The sequence below is a fragment of the Saccopteryx leptura genome, chromosome 12 (genome assembly GCF_036850995.1).
Source record: "Saccopteryx leptura isolate mSacLep1 chromosome 12, mSacLep1_pri_phased_curated, whole genome shotgun sequence".
Classification (NCBI taxonomy): domain Eukaryota; kingdom Metazoa; phylum Chordata; class Mammalia; order Chiroptera; family Emballonuridae; genus Saccopteryx; species Saccopteryx leptura.
Window position 1 is genome coordinate 4134402 of NC_089514.1, and position 26022 is coordinate 4160423.

General features: G+C 55.1%; 1 protein-coding gene across 3 annotated transcripts in view; it reads left to right on the plus strand.

Moving 5' to 3' along the window:
• The window catches only part of LOC136383830 (epidermal growth factor receptor-like), a 123243-nt gene that overhangs the window by 25856 nt on the left and 71365 nt on the right, over nucleotides 1-26022 (plus strand). For 2 of the 3 annotated variants that reach the window (XM_066353710.1, XM_066353711.1), the window contains exon 1: nucleotides 19399-19742. The exons of the other annotated variant lie outside the window; for it this stretch is intronic. In XM_066353710.1, the coding sequence (XP_066209807.1) occupies nucleotides 19403-19742 (340 nt within the window). In that variant the 5' untranslated portion in view covers nucleotides 19399-19402. Of the gene's footprint in view, nucleotides 1-19398; nucleotides 19743-26022 lie in introns of those variants that run through there. 3 annotated transcript variants of the gene reach the window in all.

Here is a 26022-nt window from a genome sequence, read left to right on the forward strand (position 1 = left end):
GGGGTCAGAGGTGCTCAGCCTGCGGGCTGCCTGTGGGAGGGTACGTATTACACAGACTGCATTGGGACAGAGGCGGGGAAGGCGATTGGGAAATGTCACTGTCACAGGTGAAAACGGACTGGGATATTTTTCTAGGAGAAAACCAAGGGAGACGATGTAATGGTTGTCTTCAAATATTTGAAGGGCTGTCGCTGGGAAGAGGAACTGGACAGGCTATAGACCAGTGCTGGTCAACCTGGTCCCTACCGCCCACTAGGGGGTGTTCCAGCTTTCATGGTGGGCGGTAGCAGAGCAACCAAAGTATAAATAAAAAGACAGATTTAACTTTATAATAAGTTGTTTCATAAAGATTTATTCTGCCAAACCTAGCAACAATTCGACATAAAGTACTTGGTAAGTAATTATTATTATATGCTTTAACTTGCTGTCACTCTGCTTTATAAATTTTATAAAGTAAAGTGACTTCCCTACTTTATAAATCACCATGACTGCGGAACCGGTGGGCGGTAAGAAAATGTTAGTACTAACAGAGATACAAAAGTGGGCGGTAGATATAAAAAGGTTGACTGCCCCCGGGTTAGACCGTCTGCCTTCCAGGAAGAGTGACGAGGCGTCCGGTAGCATTTGCGGGAGCTGGGGGGGCGAAGGGGGGGTCGCCGACGACCTTCTTTCCTGGCTCTCCCAGATCTGTTGTTTTTCTGAATTCCAGAACAGTACAGCCTGTCCGTAAGGTAGAGAAATAACTGTGACCAAGCACAGTTTCCTCGGAAGGCTCTAATCCCAGGATTCTCTGCACCCTCAGGGGGTCACTGATCAGCAGAGAGTCCGGATGCCTGAAGCCTTTGAAAGTTTCTGGTGCCTCAGGCAGCAGGCAGCCTTCCTGGAATACACCCATCCTCACGGGCATTTTGTATTCCCTCCTGTCAAGGATTCACGCTGGTTGGAAGAATATAACGGTTTTCCACAGGATTCCGTGTGCCGGAATGGAGAGCTCACGGCCCCCGAAGGTCAGATAGGTGCCGTCTTTATATCCCGGGGGGTGCTCCTTGGCCTCTCGACATTTTCTCCGTGTCACGAAACCCGTTTTCTTCCTCTGGAACGTGGGGGGGTTCTTATCTCTGAAGGAACAAAAGGATCAAGTCCACAGTTGGTGCTTCTTACATAACAAACAGCACTGCTACCTTCTGAAAATCACCTCTCGAGTAACGAGACCAGAATCCTTGATTGTTGAGAAATAAGTTTTAGTCGTATCCTAACATTGACAGATTAGAGTTCTGCTAAAGGAGATTCACCAAGTGTCCGGGCAGAAAAGGGAGTTGACATTTCGGGAGGACTTCTATCCTGTGCGGCATAACACGCTGGCTCGTATAGAGCAGGGGGTTGGGAGCCTCTTTGGCTGAGAGAGCCATGAACGCCACATATTTTAAAATGTAATTCCGTGAGAGCCATACAACGACCTGGGGACGTTACGCATTATCCAATAAAAATTTGGTATTGTCCTGGAGGACAGCTGTGATTGGCTCCAGCCACCCGCAACCATGAACATGAGCGGTAGGAAATGGATTGTAATACATGAGAATGTTTTATATTTTTAACGTTATTTTTTTTATTAAAGATTTGTCTGCGAGCCAGATGCAGCCATCAAAAGAGCCACATCTGCTTCGCGAGCCATAGGTTCCCAACCTCTGCTATAGAGTCGTGGGCTTCCGACCCAGAGCGTTCCTGATGTTTTCTTTTCTTTTATAAAAAAATTTTACCCCATTAAAATTAATTTTAAAAAATTTTTAAAAATTTAAATGTACTTTTATTCAGTATATAAACATAATCCTCAGTTGCCACTATTGCTTATTATATTTCAACAGAAGTTTTTTATAACCCTGAGAAACAAACAAACGTATTCACTTGTCAGTTACTTTCTTACTCAGAGTCTGCATCACTCGGGAAACAAACGAAACGGAGCGAATGATGGTGACCCCATAAAAGACACAGGTCACAGAGTGAACGTACCAGGACCTGAGTAATTTTTATAACAACGTCATCTTCACTCGGGGGTGATGATAGGTGAGGCTCATGGACTCTCCCGTGCTCTAGCTACCTTACGTCGTTTTATAGTTTAGTTCTTATTGAGTCTGTTGGGGCGACGTTGGTTAATGACATTACACAGGTTTCAGACGCACAATTCTATATTGTGTTGTGGGTTCATCACTCCAAGTCAAGTCCCCTTTCCGTCACCTTGTGTCCCCCTCTGACCTCCTCCTCCCCTCCACCCCCTCCGGGCTAATGGCCATGATGTTGCCTGGGCCCGTGAGGGTTATTTTTTTTTTTCTTTGCCTAATTGCTGGACCTTTTCCACCCGGCCTTCCAACGCCCTCCCTCCTGACCGCCGGCAGTCTGTTCTGTGTGTCTCGATGAGGCTCTGTTTGTTAGCTTACTTTGTTCATGAAATGTTTTAAAACCAATCATTACAGGCTGTCAGATTTATGCACACACACACACACACCCCCAGAAAAAGAAGACAGTCCGTGGTAATCCAACAGAGCGAGATTATTTCGCTTCCTGGGAGGAATAGAGAATGCTGGAGGGAGGTGTTGCGAGGACGGAGGACAAGGAAGCTGTCCTTCCCCGAGCCAGGTTTCTTCCTGGCAGCATCTTGGGGCCCGGCCAGCTGCCGGCCACGCTCTCTGCGTGAAGACGAGCTGTGGGCGCCTCCGTTCCCCCCCAGTGCTCCTCCCCTCCCCCGTCACCCTGCCTGTTGTCGCATTAACTTGACACCCTGGCCTATCTACTCGGTGCTGCTCATGGTCACCCGGGTCCCAGCGCCCCAGGCCACCCAGCTTCTGCTCCCGCTGGGGACGGCCGGGGTCGAGGCCGCGGTGGCCAGGCCAGCGGCTGGCGAGCCCGAGTGGGAAAGACGAGTGGGGTGTGGGGTTGCGTGGCCCCCACGGGGCAACAGAACATTTTTCTCCTCTTCTTGTTTTCTTTCCTCCCGAGCCGTGTATCAGCGCCGGCCTGGCCCTGTCCGCCCCCTCCATCCCCCGTGCCACGCTCTGCCTGCGTCCCCCGCGGTCCTGCCTTCTCTGTACAGGACACTGTCCTGGTATTCCTCCTTTCCCCGGCAGGAAACGAGGGCCCGTGTTCTCAGGGCCATTCAGGAAGTCGTCCGGAGTCATAATGGCCCATTATCTGGTGGCTGGAGTTTACTCAGGCTTTTCACAGGCTTTTCACTATTTCCACTTCCCACTTGACATGGGGCGGGGGCGGGGGGAGTGCCCCCCACTGGCCTGAGTGCGCTGCCTCCCGTGTGACCGCGGACGGGCCGGCTGCTCCCGGTCAGCCCAGCTGTCTGTGGCGGTGGCCGGCGGGCCTTCCTGCCGGTTCACTTGAGACTCAGGCGTTCTAAGAAGGAGCACGTCCGTGTCCGTGCTCCGAGCGTGAGCGCGCAGCCCCTCCGTGCAGCCCAACCTTCGTTAGAGCAGATCTGTGCTTGTTCCCGGCGCACAGGCGCAGGCCCTGCCCGCTGAGGGTGTCCCTGGGAGGGGGGCGGCCGGGGACATCCACCCTGAGCCCGGTTCTGGGATTCCCGTGGGCGAGGAGCCCTCGCCCGAATGAGAGGTGGCCTGAGCCTGAAGCGGGTGAACCACTTCGAAGGCAGCCAGGACGTTTTCTTGTCACCGAGGGTTTCTGATTTTTATGAGGGGCGTTCCAAACGAGATCAGGCTTTGAGGGAGAAGGCTGCTCGCCGTGATTGCCGGGCGGGCTGGAGAGGCCTCCTTCCTGGGGGTGTGAGTGCGTGAACACCGGGGCTCTGTGGGGAGGCCAGCCGTCCCCCACGGCTGTGCTGGCACCGGGACGTGACCGTGCTCAGGGCTTTACGGGAACCTGTGCGGGTCAGCGTGGGGCGTGGGGGACATTCCCGTCCCCGGTGTGCAGAGACCTCTCCTCCCTCACGGCCGTGCTGGCACCGGGACGTGACCGTGCTCAGGGCTTACAGGAACCTGTGCGGGTGAGCGTGGGGCGTGGGGACATCCCCGTCCCCGGTGTGCAGAGACCTCTCCTCCCTCCCTCCTCGACGGGCTCCTCTGCCCCCGTCACGTGTATCCGGGACTCGCTCGCAGGGCACGGACAGGAGCTGCGAGGGGCAGCGTTGGGTCTCCCTGGTCCTTTAATCAAAAGGGAAAAAGAGGCGCGTGCGTTGGTTGGCAGGTGATGGAGGCGGACCCACAGAGGTGACGATGGCCATGGTGACCGCCCTCCTCAAACCCTGAGAGCATGGAAGGGAGTAAGAAGCCCACCCTTGGCCTCTGTCACCCATCTCCCGTCTGGTCCACAGCCACATAGAGCCAGAGGGACCCAGAAAGGAACAGGGGGGTCACCACCTCTGAGGAGAGGACCACCGTGCTCAGACTGCGTTCCACTCCTACCTGTCCAACTACGAAGGTGAGATCGGTCAGGGAGACCCTCCCCCCTTGGCACAAAGGACCCCACGGAAGAGCCTGGAATCCAGTCCGTAAAACTGTGAGAGAAGCGGGGGATGTTCCCAGGACTCTCCCGTGAGTCAGCACAGGTGCACCTGACACCGTGGACAGAGGTTGCCGTCCCCTCCGCAGTCCCCTCCGCCGTCCCCTCGCACGCCTCTCCCCACATCAAACCCGGCTCCCACTTCTGGTTGTCCGGATTACACGGGGGCGGGAGTAGGGGGTGGGGCAGATAATTTCAGAAGTAATCGTGAAATCAAGTGCCAGGCACCTGTCCCTGCACGGTCGACGCCTGGCACGTGATAGTGCTAAGGTACTAGCTCATTACGGCAAATTACACACCTGTGTGAGGGCGCACCTGTGGCCACGTGGCCTCTGCAGTCACCCCGACTTTCTCTGTGATGACCTGGGGCGCCGGTGCCCTTGCCCCCGGGCGCGGATGAAAGCCTCCCTCGTTCTGCTGACGGGGGCCCGGCCACGCGCCACGCCCGCTCTCTCCCGCTGACGCTGTTTACTTTGCGGAAGGAAAGGTCAGCCGGACTGCGTGTCTCCCTCCTGTCCCTCTGAACACGGAAACGTCCGGCTCAGGAGGTCGGCCAGCTCGCTCTCCTCGGGCCCTCCCTCCGTCCCTTCTGCCTCTCCCACCGTCCCTTCTTTCTGTCTCCGTGTCCTTATTTATTTATTTATTTATTTATTGGGCTGGATTTTAATTACGCGGCACGAAGACGCCTCCTCTGTAGAGAGTCCGAGGGTGGCAGAGAGTAAGAGCGTGAAGACCGAGAGGCGCCCGTCCAGCCCCGCTGGGTCCCCCCTGCCGCTGGCCAGAGAGTCTGGGAGGGGCACATCCAGAGTTCCCCCCAGCCCCGTATTTCACAAGCACGTATATGTGCAGATAAAAATAGTGTAGGTTTTATGTGTTTAAACAAGTGAGTTCACATAATGCCCACTGTATGGGCACTTCTTTTTCTTTTTATTATTATTATTATTATTTTAACTTCGTTTTACTTGAGAACTTTCCGAATCACCCTCTGGATGAAGCAGCCTCCTCCCCCTGCTGGTGGGGGGGGGGGGCTGCTGGGCCCTTGTGAGCCCCCCCCCCACACACACACACACAGTGGACAGGCGTAACAGGGTTTTCCTTTTCTTTGGAGCAGATTTCACATTTCTATCGTCTTTTGTTACTTCCCTGTGACCGGTCACAAGTGCACCGTGACTTGACGGACACACTGTCTGTGCCTGTTAGCCGAGGACGAACTTGTCCAGGCTTCTCTTAGGCCGTGTCACCGAATGCTTCAGGTTTCGTTCGTGCCGGTGGCGACGTGGCGTTTCCCGGCAGCCCGGGAAGTGTCCGGGCACGGCATCGCGGCGGTGCGGAGGTGCCGCCGGACACGAAGCAGTCGACTTTGTGAAACACCGGTGAGATGGCAGATGATGGCAAAACCATACGGGGACAGGACGTGCGCTCCCACCCCCTCCCTCCCCCAGCTCACAGCGTGGCCAGTGTGAGGCGTGTGCAGCATCTTACAGAAGAAATGAAACTTATCGTGCAGAACTGCCCGTCGGCTCAGGGACGTTCTGTTTTCCCCATTACGAAGGAAAAGCGTTTCCCCCACGAGGGGCCGCTTGACGGAGTGACATCTGGCGATGACATTTATTTATGCATTTGGAAGAAAATCACCTCAGGAGAGAGTTTCCATGGGCTGGTGAGGAGAGGCCAGAGCTGGCCCGGCCCGGCCCGGCCACCGGCCCCATGTCCTCCGGGGAGGGAGCTCCCGGCCGGTCGGCCCCGAGAGGCAGCTGCCTCATCCGAGTGCCAGGTCCCCAGGCTCTGCAGCCTGGGCGCACGCGGGCCTCGGACGCGTGGACGCTGCTCCTGCCCCCGTGACCGCGTGAGGACAGGCTGGCCCGTCGTTCGTGGCCGGAGGAGGCCCAGTCCTGGAGAGGTTTCCGGGTCTGGTTCTGGGCAGTCGATAGACCACTGCTTGGAGAATCCTTACGTTGGAGACCAATATGCAGGCCACTGTTTTCCACAAAGACTCCTGGATGAGCGGGGGCGGAGGTTCACCACGGCGCGCTCTAACAAGTGCCCTTCTGGCTTCCTCTCGGGTCCGCCCGGTGCTCCGAGGCCCCTGGGCAGAGAGATGCCCGGTGCTCTGGGCCTGCTCGCGCTGCCAGCCCCAGGCCGCCCCTGCTCTTTGGCGGGGGCAGCCGCTAGCCTATGAAATACTAGAGAGGCCCCAGCAGACTCGGCAGAAAGCGTTTTGGACCATTCAAAACTGCGACTCACGGTAATGTGAGTTCATTGAGTCTCACTTTTGTGAAGCAAGGGGAAAAAAAAGCCGAAACATTTTAGGGGAGACCCCCAGGCTCAGGAAACTGCTTCGGAGGCTTTGGGAGAGTTGGGGAGGGAGCCCCGTCCTGGGGCCGGGCCTCCAGCACCCCCCCCCCCTGAGCCCTCCGCACCTGCTAACCCGGCTGCCACCCGTCCCAGGCGTCTCGGCTCTGGTTTCTGTTATCTCAGCCTTTTATTTCTCCGAATGAAAGAGAAAGAAAAGTCACCTTTTATGAACATATCGTTATGAACACACACACCCCAGAGCCTGTCTGGCCGGGCGCAGCCCAGGGCCCGGTTCTCAATTATCCATTCATAATTAGTGTTCCTTTGTTGAGCTCGCGCCCACCAACCCCACACGCACAAATTCCGGGCCCTACAGAACGTGGGTCCCCCCCCCATGGGAATATCACGTCTGTTATCGCTTCAGTTTTCTCTCCACCACACAGAATCGGAAAAGCCATATCGCTTGACCGTGGTAAAACTCAGGCGCCTTTTCTCCGACGTACGAGGGACGCCGGGCGTGTTGTGGGGACGAGGTCAGTGCACCACCGCGTGACCGGTGCCCAGTAGTGATGGCGGCTGTGGGTGTCGTTGGTGCTAGGGAGGCCCTGTCCTCTAAGAGGGGGCAGCCGTGGTCCCAGGGACGGTGGTCCTGCCCAGGGCAGGTGGGGGAGTTCTGGTCGGCTTAGCATCAGCCCCTCAGCTTACTGATGAGTGCAGTGAGCAAATGAAGACCTGTCTCAAAGGATCACATTCAGAGACGACATCCGTGGAGACATGCACACACAGACCTATGCACACGCACAAACGTGCACACAGACACATATACACCCAGCTATGTGGATATACACAGACATAAGTACATGCATACACATATACACAGATATACACACTCATAGACATGTACACACACATATACACAGTCCTATGTACATGCCCACACGTGCACACAGACACATATACACACAGCTATGTGGATATACACAGACATAAGTACATGCATACACATATACACAGATATACACATGCATAGGCATGTATACACACCTATACTCAGACACATGTACACACAGTCCTATGTACATGCACACACGTGCACACAGACACATATACACCCAGCTGTGCGGATATACACAGACATAAGTACATGCACACACATACACACAGATATATACACTCATAGACACATACACACACATGTACACAGACACACGTACACACAGACACATGTACACATAGACATACACATAGACGCAGACACGCACGCGCAGACACACACACAGACATACACCGAGGGACACTTACTGGTCAGAGAGGAGAAAGGAAGCTCATTCCTCCGCACTTTCTACAGAAGGGAAGTGGGGACCCCGTGGGAGGCCAGGTGAGCACAGAAGGGAAGTGGGGACCCCGTGGGAGGCCAGGTGAGCACAGAAGGGAAGTGTGGACCCCATGGGAGGCCAGGTGAGCACAGAAGGGAAGTGGGGACCCCGCGGGAGGCCAGGTGAGCACAGAAAGGAAGTGGGGACCCCGTTGGAGGCCAGGTGAGCACAGAAGGGAAGTGGGGACCCCGTTGGAGGCCAGCTGAGCACAGAAGGGAAGTGGGGACCCCGCGGGAGGCCAGGTGAGCACAGAAGGGAAGTGGGGACCCCGTGGGAGGCCAGGTGAGCACAGAAAGGAAGTGGGGACCCCGTGGGAGACCAGGTGAGCACAGAAGGGAAGTGGGGACCCCGTTGGAGGCCAGGTGAGCACAGAAGGGAAGTGGGGACCCCGTTGGAGGCCAGGTGAGCACAGAAGGGAAGTGGGGACCCCGTGGGAGGCCAGGTGAGCACAGAAGGGAAGTGGGGACCCCGTGGGAGGCCAGGTGAGCACAGAAGGGAAGTGGGGACCCCATGGGAGGCCAGGTGAGCACAGAAGGGAAGTGGGGACCCCGTTGGAGGCCAGGTGAGCACAGAAGGGAAGTGGGGACCCCGCTGGAGGCCAGGTGAGCACAGAGGGAACCCCAGCCCCCCCGAGCCTGTGCTTCGTGACGTTTCCTCTGAATCAGCGTCCCTGCTCTGTGTCTCCGCACCGCAGACTCCTGCGAGAGGCAGTCTGTCCCGAGCCCCTGTCCCCGTGTCCGGGTACCCCAGTTCCGGAACCTCCTCGCTGACCGCTTCCTCTCGGCCTCCCCCAGGGCTCCGTCGTAGCCGCATCATAGTCACTTCTGTCCCGGGAACCGAGGTGCCAGGAGGGATGGAGTCATTACGACGTTCTCGGGCGCCCACTTCCTCAGCCGCGAGGCTTACCGGTCGGCGCCCGTGACGGTGACTCGTTCAGAGCCCCAGAGATCTTCGACTCCAAATCCCTTTTTCTACCCACCCAGGGTGCTGGGGCTGTCTCACCTCCGGTCCCAAACTTCATAGTTCGTTTTACAAAGAAAACACATGAGCGGCGAGGGTCGCACCAAGAGCGCGTCCAAGTCCGTCCTTGTACTTTGAAGGGTGTCTCCCCTTGTCCGTCCTGGCTCAGTTCTAGGGTTCCTTCACCTCTTCCTCCCACCGCTGCCCAGGCCACCGTCCTGAGGGGTGCCCGCTGCCACCCGCGGTGTGTCCCCTGGGAGAGCAGTCTCACTGGGTGGTGGCGGTGACGGGCAGCCTCCTCCTGGCCATCCTGCCCCAAAATTAGACGCGTGAGAAACCACGGCACCGGTTTCACCATCACTCCTAAGACTTCTGCCCACTTCTACGGACAGATGTGCACTCTGAAAAAAAAAAGGGGGGGGAGAAAGGATCTCCATTCTCAACTTAATAGAGTCACTGGAGCATTTCTGAAAGAAGAGGGTAGACTGACGTCTTGTTTAAAATCTCCGCACTACAGTGGATGAATTAACTGCGCCGTTGTTCACAGCTGTCCACGGGGGGGGGGGGGGTGGTGGTGGCATCGAGCGGGGTGGGGTTCCGTCTTGTCTTTCTTCCTTTTTCCAAGACACGCCAGGCTGCGAGCGCCCCGTGCAGCCCGAGAGGCTGACGGTTTTGTCAGAAAGAGGTCGGTGTTCGCGGTGGGCTTGGCGGCCCACCGGACGGGCAGGCAGCCCCTCCACTGGCGCTGCGGGCGGGCTCACAGGCCAGCACGTGTTCCTCCTGGGACACCAGGCTGTGCCCGTCGAACTTTCTAGAAGATCACAAAACCTTCCGCTCAACCCGCCGCCCCCAGTGTGCTCATCTGACTTGTGTCCAGCGCTTCGTGGGACGGTCGCCCCCTGGGGCTCATCACGAGCTCACGGTCCTAAGGCTGCCCCCCCCCCCGTTCCAGCTGCGTTGTGCACACAGCCACCCCCCGCGACCCAGCAGGTGTTCTGTGTAAACAGTCGTGTGCGCTGCATCTTGAAAACATTGTTCTCGGCCAGTTCCTCCAGGTTTGGGTGAAGTCTGAGGTGGGCGGTGCGCCCTCCGGAGAGAACCTTCTGCAGGAAATTCTCCCCTGCTGTAGCCGTGTGTTCTGACTTCTCTGCGAGGCGCTGCAGAGTGACCCTGCGTGCCGCTGGGGTGTCACCCTCTCAGATCTTTGTGCCCCGGGGGACCTCCCTCACAGCTCCTTGGGGCCCTGCACTCACTGGGACACACGACAGGACGCCGGCCACCTTACCACCTAGGGCTGGTGGCCCTTAGAGCTAGATGAACCCTTCCAAGGACCTGGAACTTACCACCACCAGGGACAATCTGTGCTCCATTTTATATATATATAAATATATATCATGTTTTGTTTTGTTTAATTTTGTTCTTAACGCAAAATCTGGGTCCCTGCCTCACCCTTATTTGGCCCTCTGATGCCACGCGCCAACACACATTTTTAACTCCGTGTGAAGACAGCTGACTCCCCTCCTCCCAAGGCTGAGCAGCCCCACCCTGCAGCCAGCTGACGGTTCCCGTCACTGTGACAGAGTGACACGGCTCGGGCCGCTTGGAAGGCTCGGAGCTTCCTGAGCCGGGCAGCGCAGTGTGGCTGGTGTCCACCGAGACCTGTGACCCTCGCTCTGCTCCTGGTTTGGGACCTCCGTGTGGAGCACGTGCCACGTGTCCCTTTTCAAAATTGACACTGTCCTTAACACTTCTTCTTTCTGGCCTCTCGCGGTCAGTCCCCGCTGATCGATTGTCATTGGGTACACACGGTTCTGCTTGGTGCCTTCTCTCCTCGCGCTTCCTGTGGCTTCATTTACTGACTCTTGGTGGAAACACTGAGCAGGGCGGAGCTCCCCCCCGCACCCCCCCACCCCTGTATTTACTCCAGGACCCCTCACCTGCTTAGAAGTCAACCCGCTATCAGAAAGCTCTGTTCACCCTGCAGGAATCCGCGAGGTCCTAACAGCTGTCGCTCTTTGGATGTAGCGTGTGGCTCCAGCTAGGGCCTGATCTTGGGGACTTTGTAATGCTGCCCTGAGTGACACAAGGTGACCCCATCGAGTCTGTGTTTACTGGACTCCCCTCTGCGGTCTGAGCCACACATTCCCTGTCCTGAAAGGCACGTCCGTCAGACGCTCATAACTGAATCGCTTCCCAGGAGTGGGTGCCTGTCCTCACCATCTTCCCCTTTTTGGGAAATCGGAGCCGGCCTGCCTGCCACCAGCTGCCTGAGCGCGCTGTGGTTTCCAGGACTCACTGGCTGAGGGTGGCGGGCGGCGGGTCCGCCATTCCAGCCCGTGTCTGTCCTGCCCCTTTTCCATTTCATGTATATAGCTTAAGTGAAGACTTTAAAAAAAAATGATTCCAGAAATTCCTTTGTGCTCCTTGGTATTTACCCAACGGATGGAAAACCTCGTGCCCACACGAAAGCTTGCACACGGGACAGGTGTTTGTAGCGGCTTTGTCCATAGTTGCCACAACTTGGGAGCCACCACAATGCCCTTCAGTAGATGATGGATAATGAATAAACTGCGGTCCATCCCGGACGGTGGCACTCCGTTCCGTGTTCGTGCGCGCGCTCAAGCCGCGGAAGGACACGGAGGAATCCTATACGCGTAGCGCTAAGTGCCAGAAGCCCGCTAGAGGACGCTCCGTACCGTCTGTTCCAACCGCCTGACATTCGGGAAGAGGCAGAAAGCTCTGCTGGGGTGAACAGGCAGAGCACGGAAGCTTTTTGGGGACAATGCAATGCTTGTGGGATACTGTGATGGTGGCTACGTGTGTCATTATTTGTTTGTCCAAACCCAGAGAATGTGGACCACCAGGGTGGACCCTCATGTGAACTATGGACTTTGGGTGATAATGAAGTATCAGTCTGGTTTCGTCCGTTGTAGCACATGTACCCTTCTGGTGGGGGACACTGATAATAATGAGGGTCTGTGCATGTGCAGGCACAGGTAGATAGGGAACCCCTGAACCTTCCCCTCAATTTTGTTGTGATTTTTAAACTGCACTTTAAAACAAAGCCTTAATAATAGTAGCAACAGCAACAAAGAGTCCCAACAAAGATTTTCCTAGGACAACCGTGTAGCTGTTGGTTGTTACACTGAGCTAAGAATAAACTGCGGAAGTCAGTTTTGTTCAAAGCGTGGAGGGTGGCAAGTCAGTCCCGGAAGATTTCATAGTCCTTCTGGTCAAAAGGAAAATTCCAGACAGTAAAATAAAAAAGGTCGCAGGCTTTGACTCAGTGGATTCTTAACACCTCTGTGTGGTTTTCTTTCTCTCTGAAGAAATTGGGAAGGTAAAGAAAAATATAAGGAAAAGAATCCCCCCAGTGGGTCATGAAGTGTCTTTCTGCATCAAAGTTCTTAGGTTTCACCTGACCAGGCGGTGGTAAAGTGGATAGAGCGTCAGCCTGGGATACAGAGGACCCAGGCTTGAAACCCCAAGGTCACCGGCTTGAGCGCGGGCTCACCAGCTTGAGCGCGGGGTCACTGGCTTGAGCATGGGATCATAGACATGATCCCACGGTCACTGGCTTGCAAGGAAAGGTTGCTGGCTTGAGCCCAAGGTCGTGCTGGCTTGAGCCCAAGGTTGCTGGCTTGAGTCCAGTGTCCCTCGCTTGAGCAAGGGGTCACTCAGCTGGAGCCCCCCAGTTAAGGCACATATGAGAAAGCAATCAATGAACAACGAAGGTGCTGCAACAGAGAACTGATGCTTCTCATCTCTCTCCCTTCCTGTCTGTCTGTCTGTCCCTATCTGTCCCTGCCTCTGTCTCTCTCACCAAAAAGAAAAAAGATAAAAGTTCTTAGGTTCCGTTTCAGTATTCTGTGCATGGAGATGGTGAGCCGGTCAGAACATCTGAAACCTCAGGAGACTTCCTCTGTTCGTGGGCGTGGGGGACCTTTCCTGGGCAAAGGCGCCCGATTAACCCTTTTTGCTAAAGACCGTCTGGGATCCAGAGTCTCCACGGATGGAACTGCTGAGTAACAGGCCTGGCTAAGCCTCTTGATTCCTTGTGAAAGCTTCCGTAGGCGAGCCAGAAAGTTCCATTAGGTCGGTCGTGGTTGCCAAGTCTGGACAGGGCCTTACGGACGTGTTCTTTCCAAGCATGTCGGAACTGTGTGCTTCACATGGGGAAAGGGGTCCTTCCGGCTCGATGAAAAACAAAACAAAACCACTAACTCATATATGAAGGTTTAGCTCACTGGATGTCCTCACTACAGACATCCATATTTGTCGGAAGGATGTCTGAAAACATCTCTTCTTTCCACACACTCACCAGTGCATTTTTTGTAAAGAGAAGCTTACCCAGCTAATCAAGCTTCGTGAGCCTGTCGTGACCCGTGGAAAAGACGGGACTGGAAGCTGGCGGCACATTTCATCTGAGGCTCAGTGTCGGGAATCAGGTTGGCGCAGACAGAGCGATGCGGGTGGGGTGCCCTGGGAAGGTGTGGGGAGCGTGTCCAAGTCCCAGCAAGGACTGTCATCAAGGGAATGTGGACACCGACCTGCGTTCTTCCAGACTCGGGGGTCTGCAGAAGAGTGCCCTGCTGAGGACCCCGCCGATATTCCAGAACCCGTCCGCCTCTGCCGATTTTTACACCTTTGTAGATAATTGAACCTGAACACGCCACACGTGATGTAGGAATATTCACACAGTGATGTCCTGCGGGAGTCGTGTCCGGACGGATGGTTGGAAAGCCCACCGGATGCTGAGACAGGCTGGCTTTGGGTCCCTTCCCAGTGGTCCTTGGGCTGTATGACTCGGCCCAGGGTCATTGTCGTAAGCCTCATCTTTCTCTATATTAAGAAAAACTAAGGCTTCTTGGAAGAGGGGGGGGGCTAGCTTCCCAAGAGCGTCCGAGGAGGATGTGCACAGTCCTCCGTCCCCGATCTGTCCTCCGTGTCCGTATCCGCAGTGGTCAGCGATGCTCTGCAGTCTCAGTGAGAAGTGCAGGGTGTCAGGTGACACGAAGCCTCCTCGCTGGGGCGGGCGATGGCCCACCTGCCCCCCTCCCCCCAGGCCCCCCGAAGCTCAGCCCGGGAGCCCGGCCGGGAGCCCCCACCCCCTTCCTTCACTCCCCAAGCTCGTGAATGAGCTCGTCTTCCTGTCGCTCTCCAGCTGAAGGAGGAAGCGGGCAGCCTGTCAGGGAAAGGGAGCGGGCATCATTGATCGTTCACCCTTTGGCTTCCTCTGACCTGATGCAGATCGGCTGCTCTGGGTGGGGGGGGGGGGTACTTGGGGTCAGCCCCCTTTCCCCGACAGAAATACGTTCTATCCATCACGCGTCACAACGTCTTTGATCCATGTGGTCAGTGCCTATGGCCAGGATGCCCCCTGAAACGTCATCTGTGCAGTGGACGTTCGCTTTTGCTCTTAGCATGTGGACTCGAATCACGGTTGTACATGAGGGTGCGCGTCCGTGGTGGCTGTAGCCTTTCCCGCTGACCTTGAGCCTTCTGATGCCAAGTGCTTCCGCAGGAAGGGCGCGCTCAGCCAGGGTGGGCGGAGCGCCCTGGGGGGGACTGCGGTCTGCAGCCCAGAAGGGGGACTGCCTGTGTGGGGAGCATGGAGGGGTCGTCTATGCCTTCACAGACCCAAATTCTCCGGATGAAACCAGCTCATTCGCTGTGACTCTTCCGTTTTCTTTTTTTAATCTTGTGCTAGGTGGTTTTGTAGGTCAGGCCTATGTTTTAAAAATAGTTTTCTATTGTCAAGAGAGAGGGATAGACGCTACCTTTCCTAGAAAAGAGTGTTGGAGGCGCCGTCTAGGATCTGAGAGAATGTAGGTCTGGGGGGGGGGGTGCAGAGGGGGAATGGGGAGCTGTGTAGGTCAAAGGGCACATACACACCCGCAGTTCTAAGACGAGTAAGTTCCGAGGCTGGAAGGTGCAGGGTGGTGGGTGGTGGTTGTAGTTAGTAACACTGTATCATAAACTTGAGAGCTGCTGTGAGATCGTCAATGTGCTCACTAGCTGTAGTTAGTAACGCTGTATCATATATTTGAGAGCTGCTGTGAGATCGTCAATGTTCTCACTGGCTGTAGTTAGTAACGCTGTATCGTACATTTGAGAGCTGCTGTGAGATCGTCAATGTTCTCACTGGCTGTAGTTAGTAACGCTGTATCATATACTTGAGAGCTGCTGTGAGATCGTCAATGTTCTCACTGGCTGTAGTTAGGTAACACTGTATCATATACTTGAGAGCTGCTGTGAGATCGTCAATGTTCTCACTGGCTGTAGTTAGTAACGCTGTATGGTATACTTGAGAGCTGCTGTGAGATCGTCAATGTTCTCACTGGCTGTAGTTAGTAACGCTGTATCGTATATTTGAGAGCTGCTGTGAGATCGTCAATGTTCTCACTGGCTGTAGTTAGTAACGCTGTATGGTATACTTGAGAGCTGCTGTGAGATCGTCAATGTTCTCACTGGCTGTAGTTAGTAACGCTGTATCGTATATTTGAGAGCTGCTGTGAGATCGTCAATGTTCTCACTGGCTGTAGTTAGTAACGCTGTATCGTATATTTGAGAGCTGCTGTGAGATCGTCAATGTTCTCACTGGCTGTAGTTAGTAACGCTGTATGGTATACTTGAGAGCTGCTGTGAGATCGTCAATGTTCTCACTGGCTGTAGTTAGTAACGCTGTATCGTATATTTGAGAGCTGCTGTGAGATCGTCAATGTTCTCACCACGTGCTGGCGCGCGCGCGCACACACACACACACACGCAGCGTTACCTGTGTGCTGAGGCTGATGTGTTCATTATCTTGATCTCAGTAGTCCCTTCACACTGTGCCTGTGTAGGAACTCAGCACAGTGCACGCTCTCTGTGGACACAGTGAGGGGTGTCGGTTCCCCCTCAGTGAAGCTGGGGCGGGGGGTGGGGGACGTGAGTCGCAGGGTTCAGCACCCCGCAGGTAGACACGGATTGTCTCCTCTTCATCACGGAAGCGCCGCCTTCGTAAGCGGCCCGCGGAGCCAAGGAGCCGTGACCGCAGCTCCCGGGGCGCATGGGTCCCTGCCTGCACGCCGTCCTCCCGGCCTCGGAGGGTGTTGGCCGGAGCCCGTCACAGAGCCTGTGCTCACGAGAGCCCGCGTGTGAGAAAACAGGAACACAGTCCTGGTTTTAGATTTATTTATTGTAACGTTTGATTTATATTGAGCATTATTCCAAATGTACAAACTGTTTTATTTACCTGTTTTGGTAAGAAATAAAGAAAGGAAGGAAGGAGGGAGGGAGGGAGGGAGGGAAGGGGAAGGGGAAGGGGAAGGGGAAGGGGAAGGGGAAGGAAAGAAGGAGGGGGTCTATTTGATAGGGGAGGCGTAATTAAACTAAACGTGCTGTCTGACGAGTACGTTTTGAAAGCTTTATTTCTCTTCTCTCCTCTGAGTGGTGAGAAGACGTGACGACAGCTGTAAGCAGGACGGAGAAAGGCTGACCCGGGAGGTCTGAGTTTATCCTTAAAAACAACAGAATTCAAGGACTTGCTTTAGCGGGCATTCAGGTGGTACAGGGGGCCCCAGGGGATCCCCCATACCCAGGTCTGGGGGCCGAGCGGCAAGGGCTTCCGTGGACACCCACGGCTGGCACTCTCAGCAGCAGCCTCGTGTGAGGAGCTGGGACCCACGGAACAGGTGATTTGGATGCTGCGTCGCTGGACATTGAACAGGTGAAAGTGACCGTGTGGTCACCCTGTCCTGCATGCGCTGGAGTGAAGGGTGCCCGGGCGTCTCACTGCATTTGGGGCCACGTCTCTGTGTTTTGTCATCTCTGTTCCTTCAACTTAAAATCCGCCCGGGCATCCAAATGTCCAGTGGTCGTGAGAGTCCCGTCATGTCCCCTCGCCATGTCACTGTGAAGGTAGGAACGCCGTGTCCGTGTGCTGGCCTGTCCACGGACCCGGAGGAAAACTTAGCCGTGTTGTCGAGGCGAGGCATAGCATAAAAACCTTACAAATTAATTACTTCCTGCCGAAGCCTACACTGGAATTAATACAAAGTGCTTTGCCAGACTTGGTAATTCTACGACATTTTCCCCCGAACTGTAGAATTGTGTTGCATCCTACGAACATTAGAAGCTTAATTAATGTCATCGTTTCTCATGTATTCCCCCGAACCTGTATTGAAACGTCTGTCTTTTAAAATCAGTTTTTCTTTTTTCAAATGTTATTTAGAAATCTTTTTAAAAATCTAGTGTTCTTGAACGCGTCATCCTCACGACACACACGTTGGACATGGATGGAGGAGTCAGTGTATGGATGTGTTTCTAACTCGGTGCCTTTCCCAGCCGAATGACCATACCAGAAAAGCCAGTCTGTTTGGTCAGGGAAAAAAAAAATACGTTAAGCACAATTTGACAACATCTGGTTTATTGAAACTTAAATATCCTTGCTGCTTACACAAAACAGTTTGTGTTATAGCAACAGACATGCCTCTTTCCTGCCCCTTCCTTCCTCTTCCTCTCCATTTTATTCTTCTATCTGGTACTAGATGTATATCCCACCCCACCCCCCATTTTCATGGGCAAGCCGTAGGACAAGCACAGGGTCACAAGAGGCTGTCACTCCCTCGCGGAGCAGAAACGTCCATCAGGAAGTGTTCTTTCGGGGTCAGAGGCCGTTTCATCTTTCCGAGGCTTTGGTTTGTTCTCTAGAGCAGTGGCCCCCAACCCCCGGGCCGCAGACCGGTACCGGTCAGTGGGCCATTTGGTATCGGTCCGCAGAGAAAGAATAAATAACTTACATTATTTCCATTTTACTTATATTTAAGTCTGAACGATGTTTTATTTTTTTTAAATGACCAGATCCCCTCTGTTATATCCGTCCTAAGACTCACTCTTGACGCTTGTCTCGGTCACGTGATACATTTATCCGTCCCACCCTAAAGGCCGGTCCGTGAAAATATTTTCTGACATTAAACCGGTCCGTGGCCCAAAAAAGGTTGGGGACCACTGTTCTAAAGCCCTTAGGGGGTTAACTGCTACCTTTAAAAAATCTATTATGTTGGTGTTCGTGTTTGATACATTTCATGGGTAAGACTGGAGATATTACCCCCAACACGAAGGAAGTGGGTAAGGGGCGGGCGCCCCAGGGAGTGAAGATTGAGCCGAGTTCCTATCTTGTCGCCTCTTGTCAGGTGCCAGGAATGTCCCCTGGATAGGGCATTTGTGAGGCGCAGGAGGGACCCCCCCCTTGTCCAGAGGACAGGTGCCTTCCAGATTCCGGGGCACCGGTCTTGGGGACGGAGGGAATGTCTGCGTGTGGAATGAGAAGGCGGGGTTTGCACAAGAGCCTACACATTCTGTAGAGAGAGTTTGCAGTCGGTCTACACGTCCTCCTTTGTTATCTGAAAAGACGGGGCTCTTGGAAAATAAATAAGTGGCTTGGAAACCAAGAAAAATAGTTAGGATCCACCTAAGCGGTTGTACGAGGCTACGGGATGCATAAAAACATCAGTAAACAAGGAACAGCTCATGAACAGCTCCCCTGACATGTAGGAAACAGCTCTTTACTGGGTCCCTCTGGGTCTCTTAGGACAACCTGCGCTTCCTCTTTCGGTTATTATCCTCGAAAGATGACGCTGAAACAAAAGTTCCGTTCTTTCTCGTTGGCAGGACTTCTGAAAGGTGATTCTCTGCTGCGGTGTGATTCATTCCACATGCTAAGTTCTCTGACCCTGAGCTGGTCTGTGGTTCTGGTAGGGGCCTACGGGTCCCTGCGCAGTAGGAAATGGCCAGGTGGGGCCTCTTCTGTGAAGTGTGCGTCCAGAGACCCCGGGGGAGAGCCTGGGGCTTGTGGTCGACCTGCGACCGAATGGGACTGCTTTCCTCCCCAACCCTGAAAACAAGTGCTGAGCTGCTGCACCCAGAACACCCCCTAAGAAGTCATGGAGGGAGGTCTGGGTTCCAGGGCAGAGGAGAGAGTCGCCCTGGTCTGCCTTTCCCCGCCCAGACCGCGTCTGGAGTCACGTTTTGCTTTTCTGATATCCCGTGGAGTGTCATACGTACATGTCCCTTTTTAAAACTTCAACTGCTGCACAAGATATGACACGAAATAAAAGTCCCGATACATCCGTCACCCTCGTGGCTGAGAAATAACAGGCTTATCGCTTTCCCCAAATGTTGCTGATGTTCACCCCGTATCCCCATCCGTCCACCCATCCATCTCAGGGCAGGTGTGTAGGGGTGGAGGTACGGAGTGACCGTCAGCAAACATGGAATCACCTTCATGTCCCCGGTCGGAATGTAGCGCGCCTGAGGCGGCTCCGTGGCTGCATTCTGAAGGTTCCTTCCGCCGGGTGGCTTTGCCCGGCCACGTGAGCAGCTCTTCCGCGTGGTCCGTCAAGGCCCGCCTTGTCCCTGTCACTGGACAAGGAGTCCAGTCCTCGACTGTTGAACGTCGGGGGTGGTTCTTTCTGAAAACGGTTGCGACGAGCACATGGCATCCTTGCTCCTACTGTTCGATGCGTGCGGGCAAGTCTGTGTGGATACTTCCCGGAGGTGGACTCTCCGGTCAGAGAGCAGCAAGGGAGTTAAGGGCAGCCCGTGACGAAGGTGAGACATGCAGTTAGACAGGAGACAGAGAGACAGCCAGCCAGGGGGGGGGTCCCGAGGAGAGGTTAGAGGAGCAGAGGCCCTTGAGTCATGACAGGAGAGACGGGGACCGAGTCACAGACACGCGGCCGTCCTCCCGTCTTCCGACCAGGCCGTCATTCCAAACCGGGATGAGATTTAACCCGTGGGCCTGACCAGGTGGAGGCGCAGCGGATGGAGCGTCGGACTGGGACGCGGAGGACCCAGGTTTGAGACCCTGAGGTCTCCGGCTTGAGCGCAGGCTCATCCGATTTGAGCAAAATGCTCACCAGCTTGAGCCCAAGGTTGCTGGCTTAAGCAAGGGGTCACTCTGTCTCCTGTAGCCTCTTGGTCAAAGCACATATGAGAAAGCAATCAATGAACAACTAAGGAGCCACATGGAAGAATTGATGCTTCTTATCTCTCTCCCATCCTGTCTGTCCCTACCTGTCCCTCTCTCTCCCTCTCTCTCTCTCTCTCTCTCTCTCTCTCTCTCTCTCTCTGTCACACACACACACACACACACACACACACACACACACAGATTTAACCTGTGGGACTTGGCTGAACACACAATCGTGAGTGGGCAGCAGGGAAATGGTACCAGAGTTTAACTTCAAGTTCAGCTTCCTCGGGCGGGGCATTGGCTCCAGCCCAGCGAGGGTGCCCAGTGCCTGGCCAGGCCGTTGGCAGTGAGACCGAGCTGGGCGACCCTCCTGCTCTCACGGGGCTTACGTCTTACTGGACGTGTTGACAGAAGCAGACATTCAAAAGACAAGGACATTTCCACCGATGGTCAATACTCATTTTTTTTATTATTAAATAGGGAAGGAGAGAGGGAGGAAGAGGCGCGGCGTGGAACAGGGTCAGCGCGCAGGCCCGAAGGAAGGACGGGCTGCCTTATTAGGCTGCGCGCCCCGCGGCCTCGGACGCTGGAACTGTGCACGGAGGATTAAATGATGCCGTCTGCAAAGTTACTTACAGTCGCCCTTCCCCCATAAAATATTGATGTCATCCAAACAAAAAGGTATCGGGGATAGCTCATTCTTTCCAAGGATCAGGTTTTACTGCCGTTAACCTGGGAGGACGAAGCCGTTGCCGGGGAGAACAGTGGCGAGGATGGGGGCACGGAGAGGCTGTGTTCCCGGGGAGCGGCGACCGCAGGCTGATTGTGCCCCCCCTGAGGTGCAGCCCCCGGGGCCCTCCCCCCCACCACCTCCACCTCCCCCCCCCCAAAAAAAAATAATAAAATCCCAAGGCGCCAAGCGCGCGGCTGGCTGCAGACTGGATGTGAGTGATCTTCCTGCCAAAGACGGAGCAAGCCAGGACAGGTCGAGCAGCAGTAACTGGAAGCCTTCCTCTCTTTCCCATGTGAGTCATCGTGAGTCAGAATATCACCTCTGCAGACTGGCTTCGTTCCGTCCCAGGCCTTCCAGCGATGCTTCCCGTGGGTCAGGGGCAGACCTTTGCCTCTCGAGACAGACAGATCCATCCGTCGGGGGCCTAGGACTGTGGGCATGTGTTTATTTGCATGGCAAAGAGGCCTGTTTGGTACTTCAAAAAAAAAAAAAAAAAAACAAAAGAAAGAAAGAAAAAGAAAAACAGACATAAAATCACTCTCGTTTTGAGCAGAGTACCGAAACAGTGTCTCGGGGCCGTTCGACAGGGAGAGGAAGGCCGGGTCCCTCACCCAGGCTGGTGGTGGTGCCGTCTCCACGCGTGGCTCCCGAGCACGGTTCGTTCCGGAGCCAGCCAGCCGTGGACGCGTGGCTGGGGGAGGGGCACCGAGAGACAGAGAAGTCTCCACGACACTGTTAGGGGGTGCGATTCTCATCTTAATAAGGCTCTGCGGGAGAAGGGGGTCGGAGAAGAGTCCCAGGCATCTTAGGAGAACTTCCACAGGGAGAGACGTTTCCAGCGGCCATGGGGACATAGCTGGAGGGACAGGAGGGGGATCCCTGTCACCCCAGCAGGTAACAGAACAGAAGCGTGCCCCTGGGGCTCAGCTGCCCTCTGCCCTCCCGGGCCCCCACCACCACCGGGGAAAGCGGGCAGAGAGGTTGGCACACCACGGGTGGCACCAGCCTCCGTGACTGACAGGCCTTTGTGTGTCGAATCTTAAATGTTTTTAAGAGGATCCAATTGTTTATAGCTCCATTAGCCAAGTGTCCACAACCCAGAAATTCATACGAGACCATTTCTTCAGGGACGGGGGCGGGTGGGGACCCGGCGGGGACCCGGCGGGGACCCGGGCAACTCTCTGCCTCCTCGCGACTGGGTTTCCGTGTCCGGAAGTCGCATTTCAAATCCCGCTTTTCAGACTCAACTCGGGACCCGTGTTGGAGCCGCACTCCTTTCTCTCCCGCCTCTCTGGCTGGCCGCCGGCCACCCGGCCGCGGCACAATGACCAACTGGCCCCTGGCAGATCTTGGTCCCAGGTGTGAGTAGCTGGAGGAGGCTTTCCCAGCCAAGAAGGGAGTGATTTCACTTTCCGTTGGCAGTCCGCAGACACCGAAGGGCCTTCAAGTGCCTTCGGAAAAGCTTCCTCCCAGTGAGAGCCGTTTTTGGGGGGTTTCCAGACGTCCACGGCTTTTATTCTGGGACGCCTGCTTGTTGTCGCTTCCCACCCTCAGCCCCCCCACCCCCAGCCCCCAGCCCCCCGCCCTGCCATTTATATCCCAGGAACTGATTCAGAAAGCATAGAAATTGGATTTGGAATCGCTGAATGCTAGGAGACAGCTGACGGCTCTCTTCCCAAGAACCCCTGCCAGCTGGGCTGGGGGCCACGTGGTGCCCTCTCTGGGGCCGGGCCGGGCCGGGCCGCCGCGGCCTCTGACTCCTCCAGACCCGCGTCTGACAGCACAGTGCACTGCAGCCCAAGTGTGTCTGCTCCATTCTGCAGACATTTTGTGGTTTGGGGCTCAGTCAGCCGGGGTCTGATTTGCAATCCATGGGAACCGGTTTCGGAGCAGCTGCTCCGCGGGGCGGGTCTCGTCTTGTTTGCTTGCTTTGTTTGGGGTTTTTGTTTTGTTTTGTTTCTTTTACTCTCACCCCTTTTTTTTTCTTTTTTCTTTTTTTTTTTTTTTAAATTAATTAGTATTAGTATTAGCGTTGGGTTTCAGTCTCCTGAGCCCGTCGTGACCACGGGTGCAGGCAGGCTCCGGGGCGAGACCTCCCCGACCAGCCGTCTTGAATCAAGGCAGCGGTTTAAGTGCAGGTCGGATTCAAACACCCCAAAAACGCGGCCTGAAACACCACGAACAGCGCGCTGGCTCTCCGGATGGGATAAAAATCTTATTCGCCGTGAATTCCTTGATCTGGAGGCGCACAGAGCTGGCTGGCTTCCGGAGTGAACGAGTTTTTAGTGAAATAAGTTAAATTCTGATAAGACGGAAACAGGCGAGGGTTACCCCGAGTCGTGGGGTGGGCCCCTTTGTCTCAGAGCTCTGCACACACCCCGGGCGCCTGCGTGAGCAGCCCACCCGGGAGGGACCGCACAAACACCACACTGAGGAGGGCTTGGGACCGGGCCAGGGAGAGCGAGTTGTTGTTTTCTTTAAACAGGCAGGAGGTGAAGGGCATAGATCCGTGCCAGGCTCAGGGCTAACTAACTGCCTCTGTGCGTGTTACCGCATTTAACCTGGGAGGCCCCCCAGGACTGACATTAGGAGGGGGACACGACCGAGAGCAGGGGGAGGGGGGAGGGCTGGGCTGGAGATGTCACACGATGACAAGACAGAGCGAGCCCAGGAACCCCCGGGGAGGCGGACCCCAGCCCCTGGGCTCTCCAGCCTCCCAGAAGCACCCTCGGTCGCTCAGAGCACAAGATTCGCTGCCTTTTACCAACTCTGTCTGAGATTGGACAAAACCCAGCACTACAGCCACAAGAATGGGGCCTGTCCTTGCAGCTGACCCCCAGTGTGACGTGACAAAAAGCTTCCGCCTCCTGCATCTCACGCACACCTGTGCTGCCGTCCTCGGCACTGTCCAGGGAGACAGGGTCGTGACGTTTTGACGGCTGTGGCTGAGTCGTCTTCCCTCGTCCCCGGCATTTCTGGGGCCCTGGGCGCAGCCATCAAAGGGGCCTGGCATGGCAGGTGACAGAGTCTGGGCCAACCGCGACAGCACAACAACCCGGCGACAGCGGAGGCAGCTGGCGGGAGGGCTCCGTGGCTCAAGCCCGTAATTTGGGGTCAAAACAAACAGATGATTAGCTGGGGGGGGGGGCTGTCACTTTCAATCAAGGGCTTTAGCATCGTCGTCTAGACATGGCCTCAGCCGGAGAGCGCGGGGGCTCCCTGGCAGGCTGTGAGGCAGAGGGGGCAGTGTGGACGGTGGCCCAGCTCACGTCCAAATCAGAGGGGACTCGGGCCACTGCGTCTGGGCATCAGCAGTCCCACAGGAAAAAAAAGAAAAAAGAAAAAAGTGAGCCTTTTCAAACTGTAAAATCGGAAGCCACGGATGGGAACACTTTGAAATGTGATGTCTTGACGATCCTTGCATAGGCTGTGAAGTTGCTGCCCACGGGGGCTTTTGTGACTGGCCAAGGTCACACAGGCGTTTAGGGGCGTTGTCCTTGGGCTGGAATCTATCCCCCCCTCCCCCACCACCGTCAGTCCTGGGCACTTTTCCTGATGTCACACAGCCTTGCAGTCACACGGTGGGCTGCCACCAGTGCCTTGGTCTTCTACGACAGGCGGCCATGGTATCGGGGTGACCCTGAGATAGTCATTGAAGGCAGATCAGACTCTGCCCTGTAGACCCGGGGTGCCCCAAACTGGTCTTTTGAGAGCCCAAAAGAGGAAGATAATTGGACCAAACTCTGGAACCTCAAGCAGTAGGAAGGCAAACTGTCCGGACGGGCGGAACCGGGATTCCCCACACACCTGAGAGTCTTTCTCAAAAGTTGAGTTAGAAAGAGGCTTTGTGACTCAACCTTCAATTCAGTAGAAAGTTCAATGCCTAGAACAGCTCGTTCCCTGGACATCTGACTAACAATGACACCGTCCGATAGCAGTAACTCGTCCAGTGACGTGGTGACTAAATTAAGGTACGTGCGTGCCCAGCGTGATGAGCACTCGGGAGCCGTGTTGATCCCACAAAAACAACTTCTAGTTTCCTTTTAGGTCCCTGGTGAAACAGCTGGGAACACTGGAGAGCTCAGGTGCTCCCTAGCCCAGGGGTCGGGAACCTTTTTTGGCTGAGAGAGCCATGAACGCCACATATTTTAAAATGTAATTCCGTGAGAGCCATACGACGACCCGTGTACGTGACGCATTATCCAATAAAAATCTGGTGTTGTCCCAGAGGACAGCTGTGATTGGCTCCAGCCACCCGCAACCAGGAACATGAGTGGTAGGAAATGAATGGGTTGTAATACATGAGAATGTTTTATATTTTTTAACATTATTATTTTTTTTATTAAAGATTTGTCTGCGAGCCAGATGCAGCCATCACAAGAACCACATCTGGCTCACGAGCCATAGGTTCCCGACCCCTGGCCCAGGTGCTGGCAGGAGGGCGGTTTGGGTTCTGTTGTCCCTCTGAAAGTGTGACATCTTGGATGTGTACAGACATCAAGCTTTTGTCCTGTAGACAAGAGAAATCCCCTCCTACGTCCCCCACAGTTTCCCAATGGCCCTCCCCCCATGAGGAAATCAGTCAAGGGGACAGGCATTGAAAAGCTTCAGGTGTGCCCACACATGGCCCAGAAACACAGCGTGGACGTCCAGCTTCTGTCCAGCCTTCTGGCACTGCAAGTTCTCAGAAGTCCAGTTCTGACACAGACATCCCTGCACACTTAGCTTGGACTGTGACCCCAAGGTGCTCTAATAAGAAGCAGGGCTGTGTTTGAACTCTGGAGTGTTTTGGATATGAAGTCAAGTCCCGTCTAAAATGCCCACAAACCTCGAAGCAGCACACGGGCCTGGGGCTGCCTGGGAAGGGTGGGACAAACCTTCTGACGTCCTGGGTCTGGGCACTGCCAGGGTGGCAGAGGATTAAAAACCCCCATGGGCTCTAATATGTAGTCAGGGCAGAAAACACTGCTCTGAAAAGACCCTACTTGGCCCTGCCTGGTTGGCTCAGTGGTAGAGTGTCGGCCTGGCATGCAGGAGTCCCAGGTTCAATTCCCGGCCAGGGCACACAGGAGAAGCGCCCATCTGCTTCTCCACCCCTCCCCCTCTCCTTCCTCTCTGTCTCTCTCTTCCCCTCCCACAGCCAAGGCTCCATTGGAGCAAGGTTGGCCCAGGCGCTGAGAACG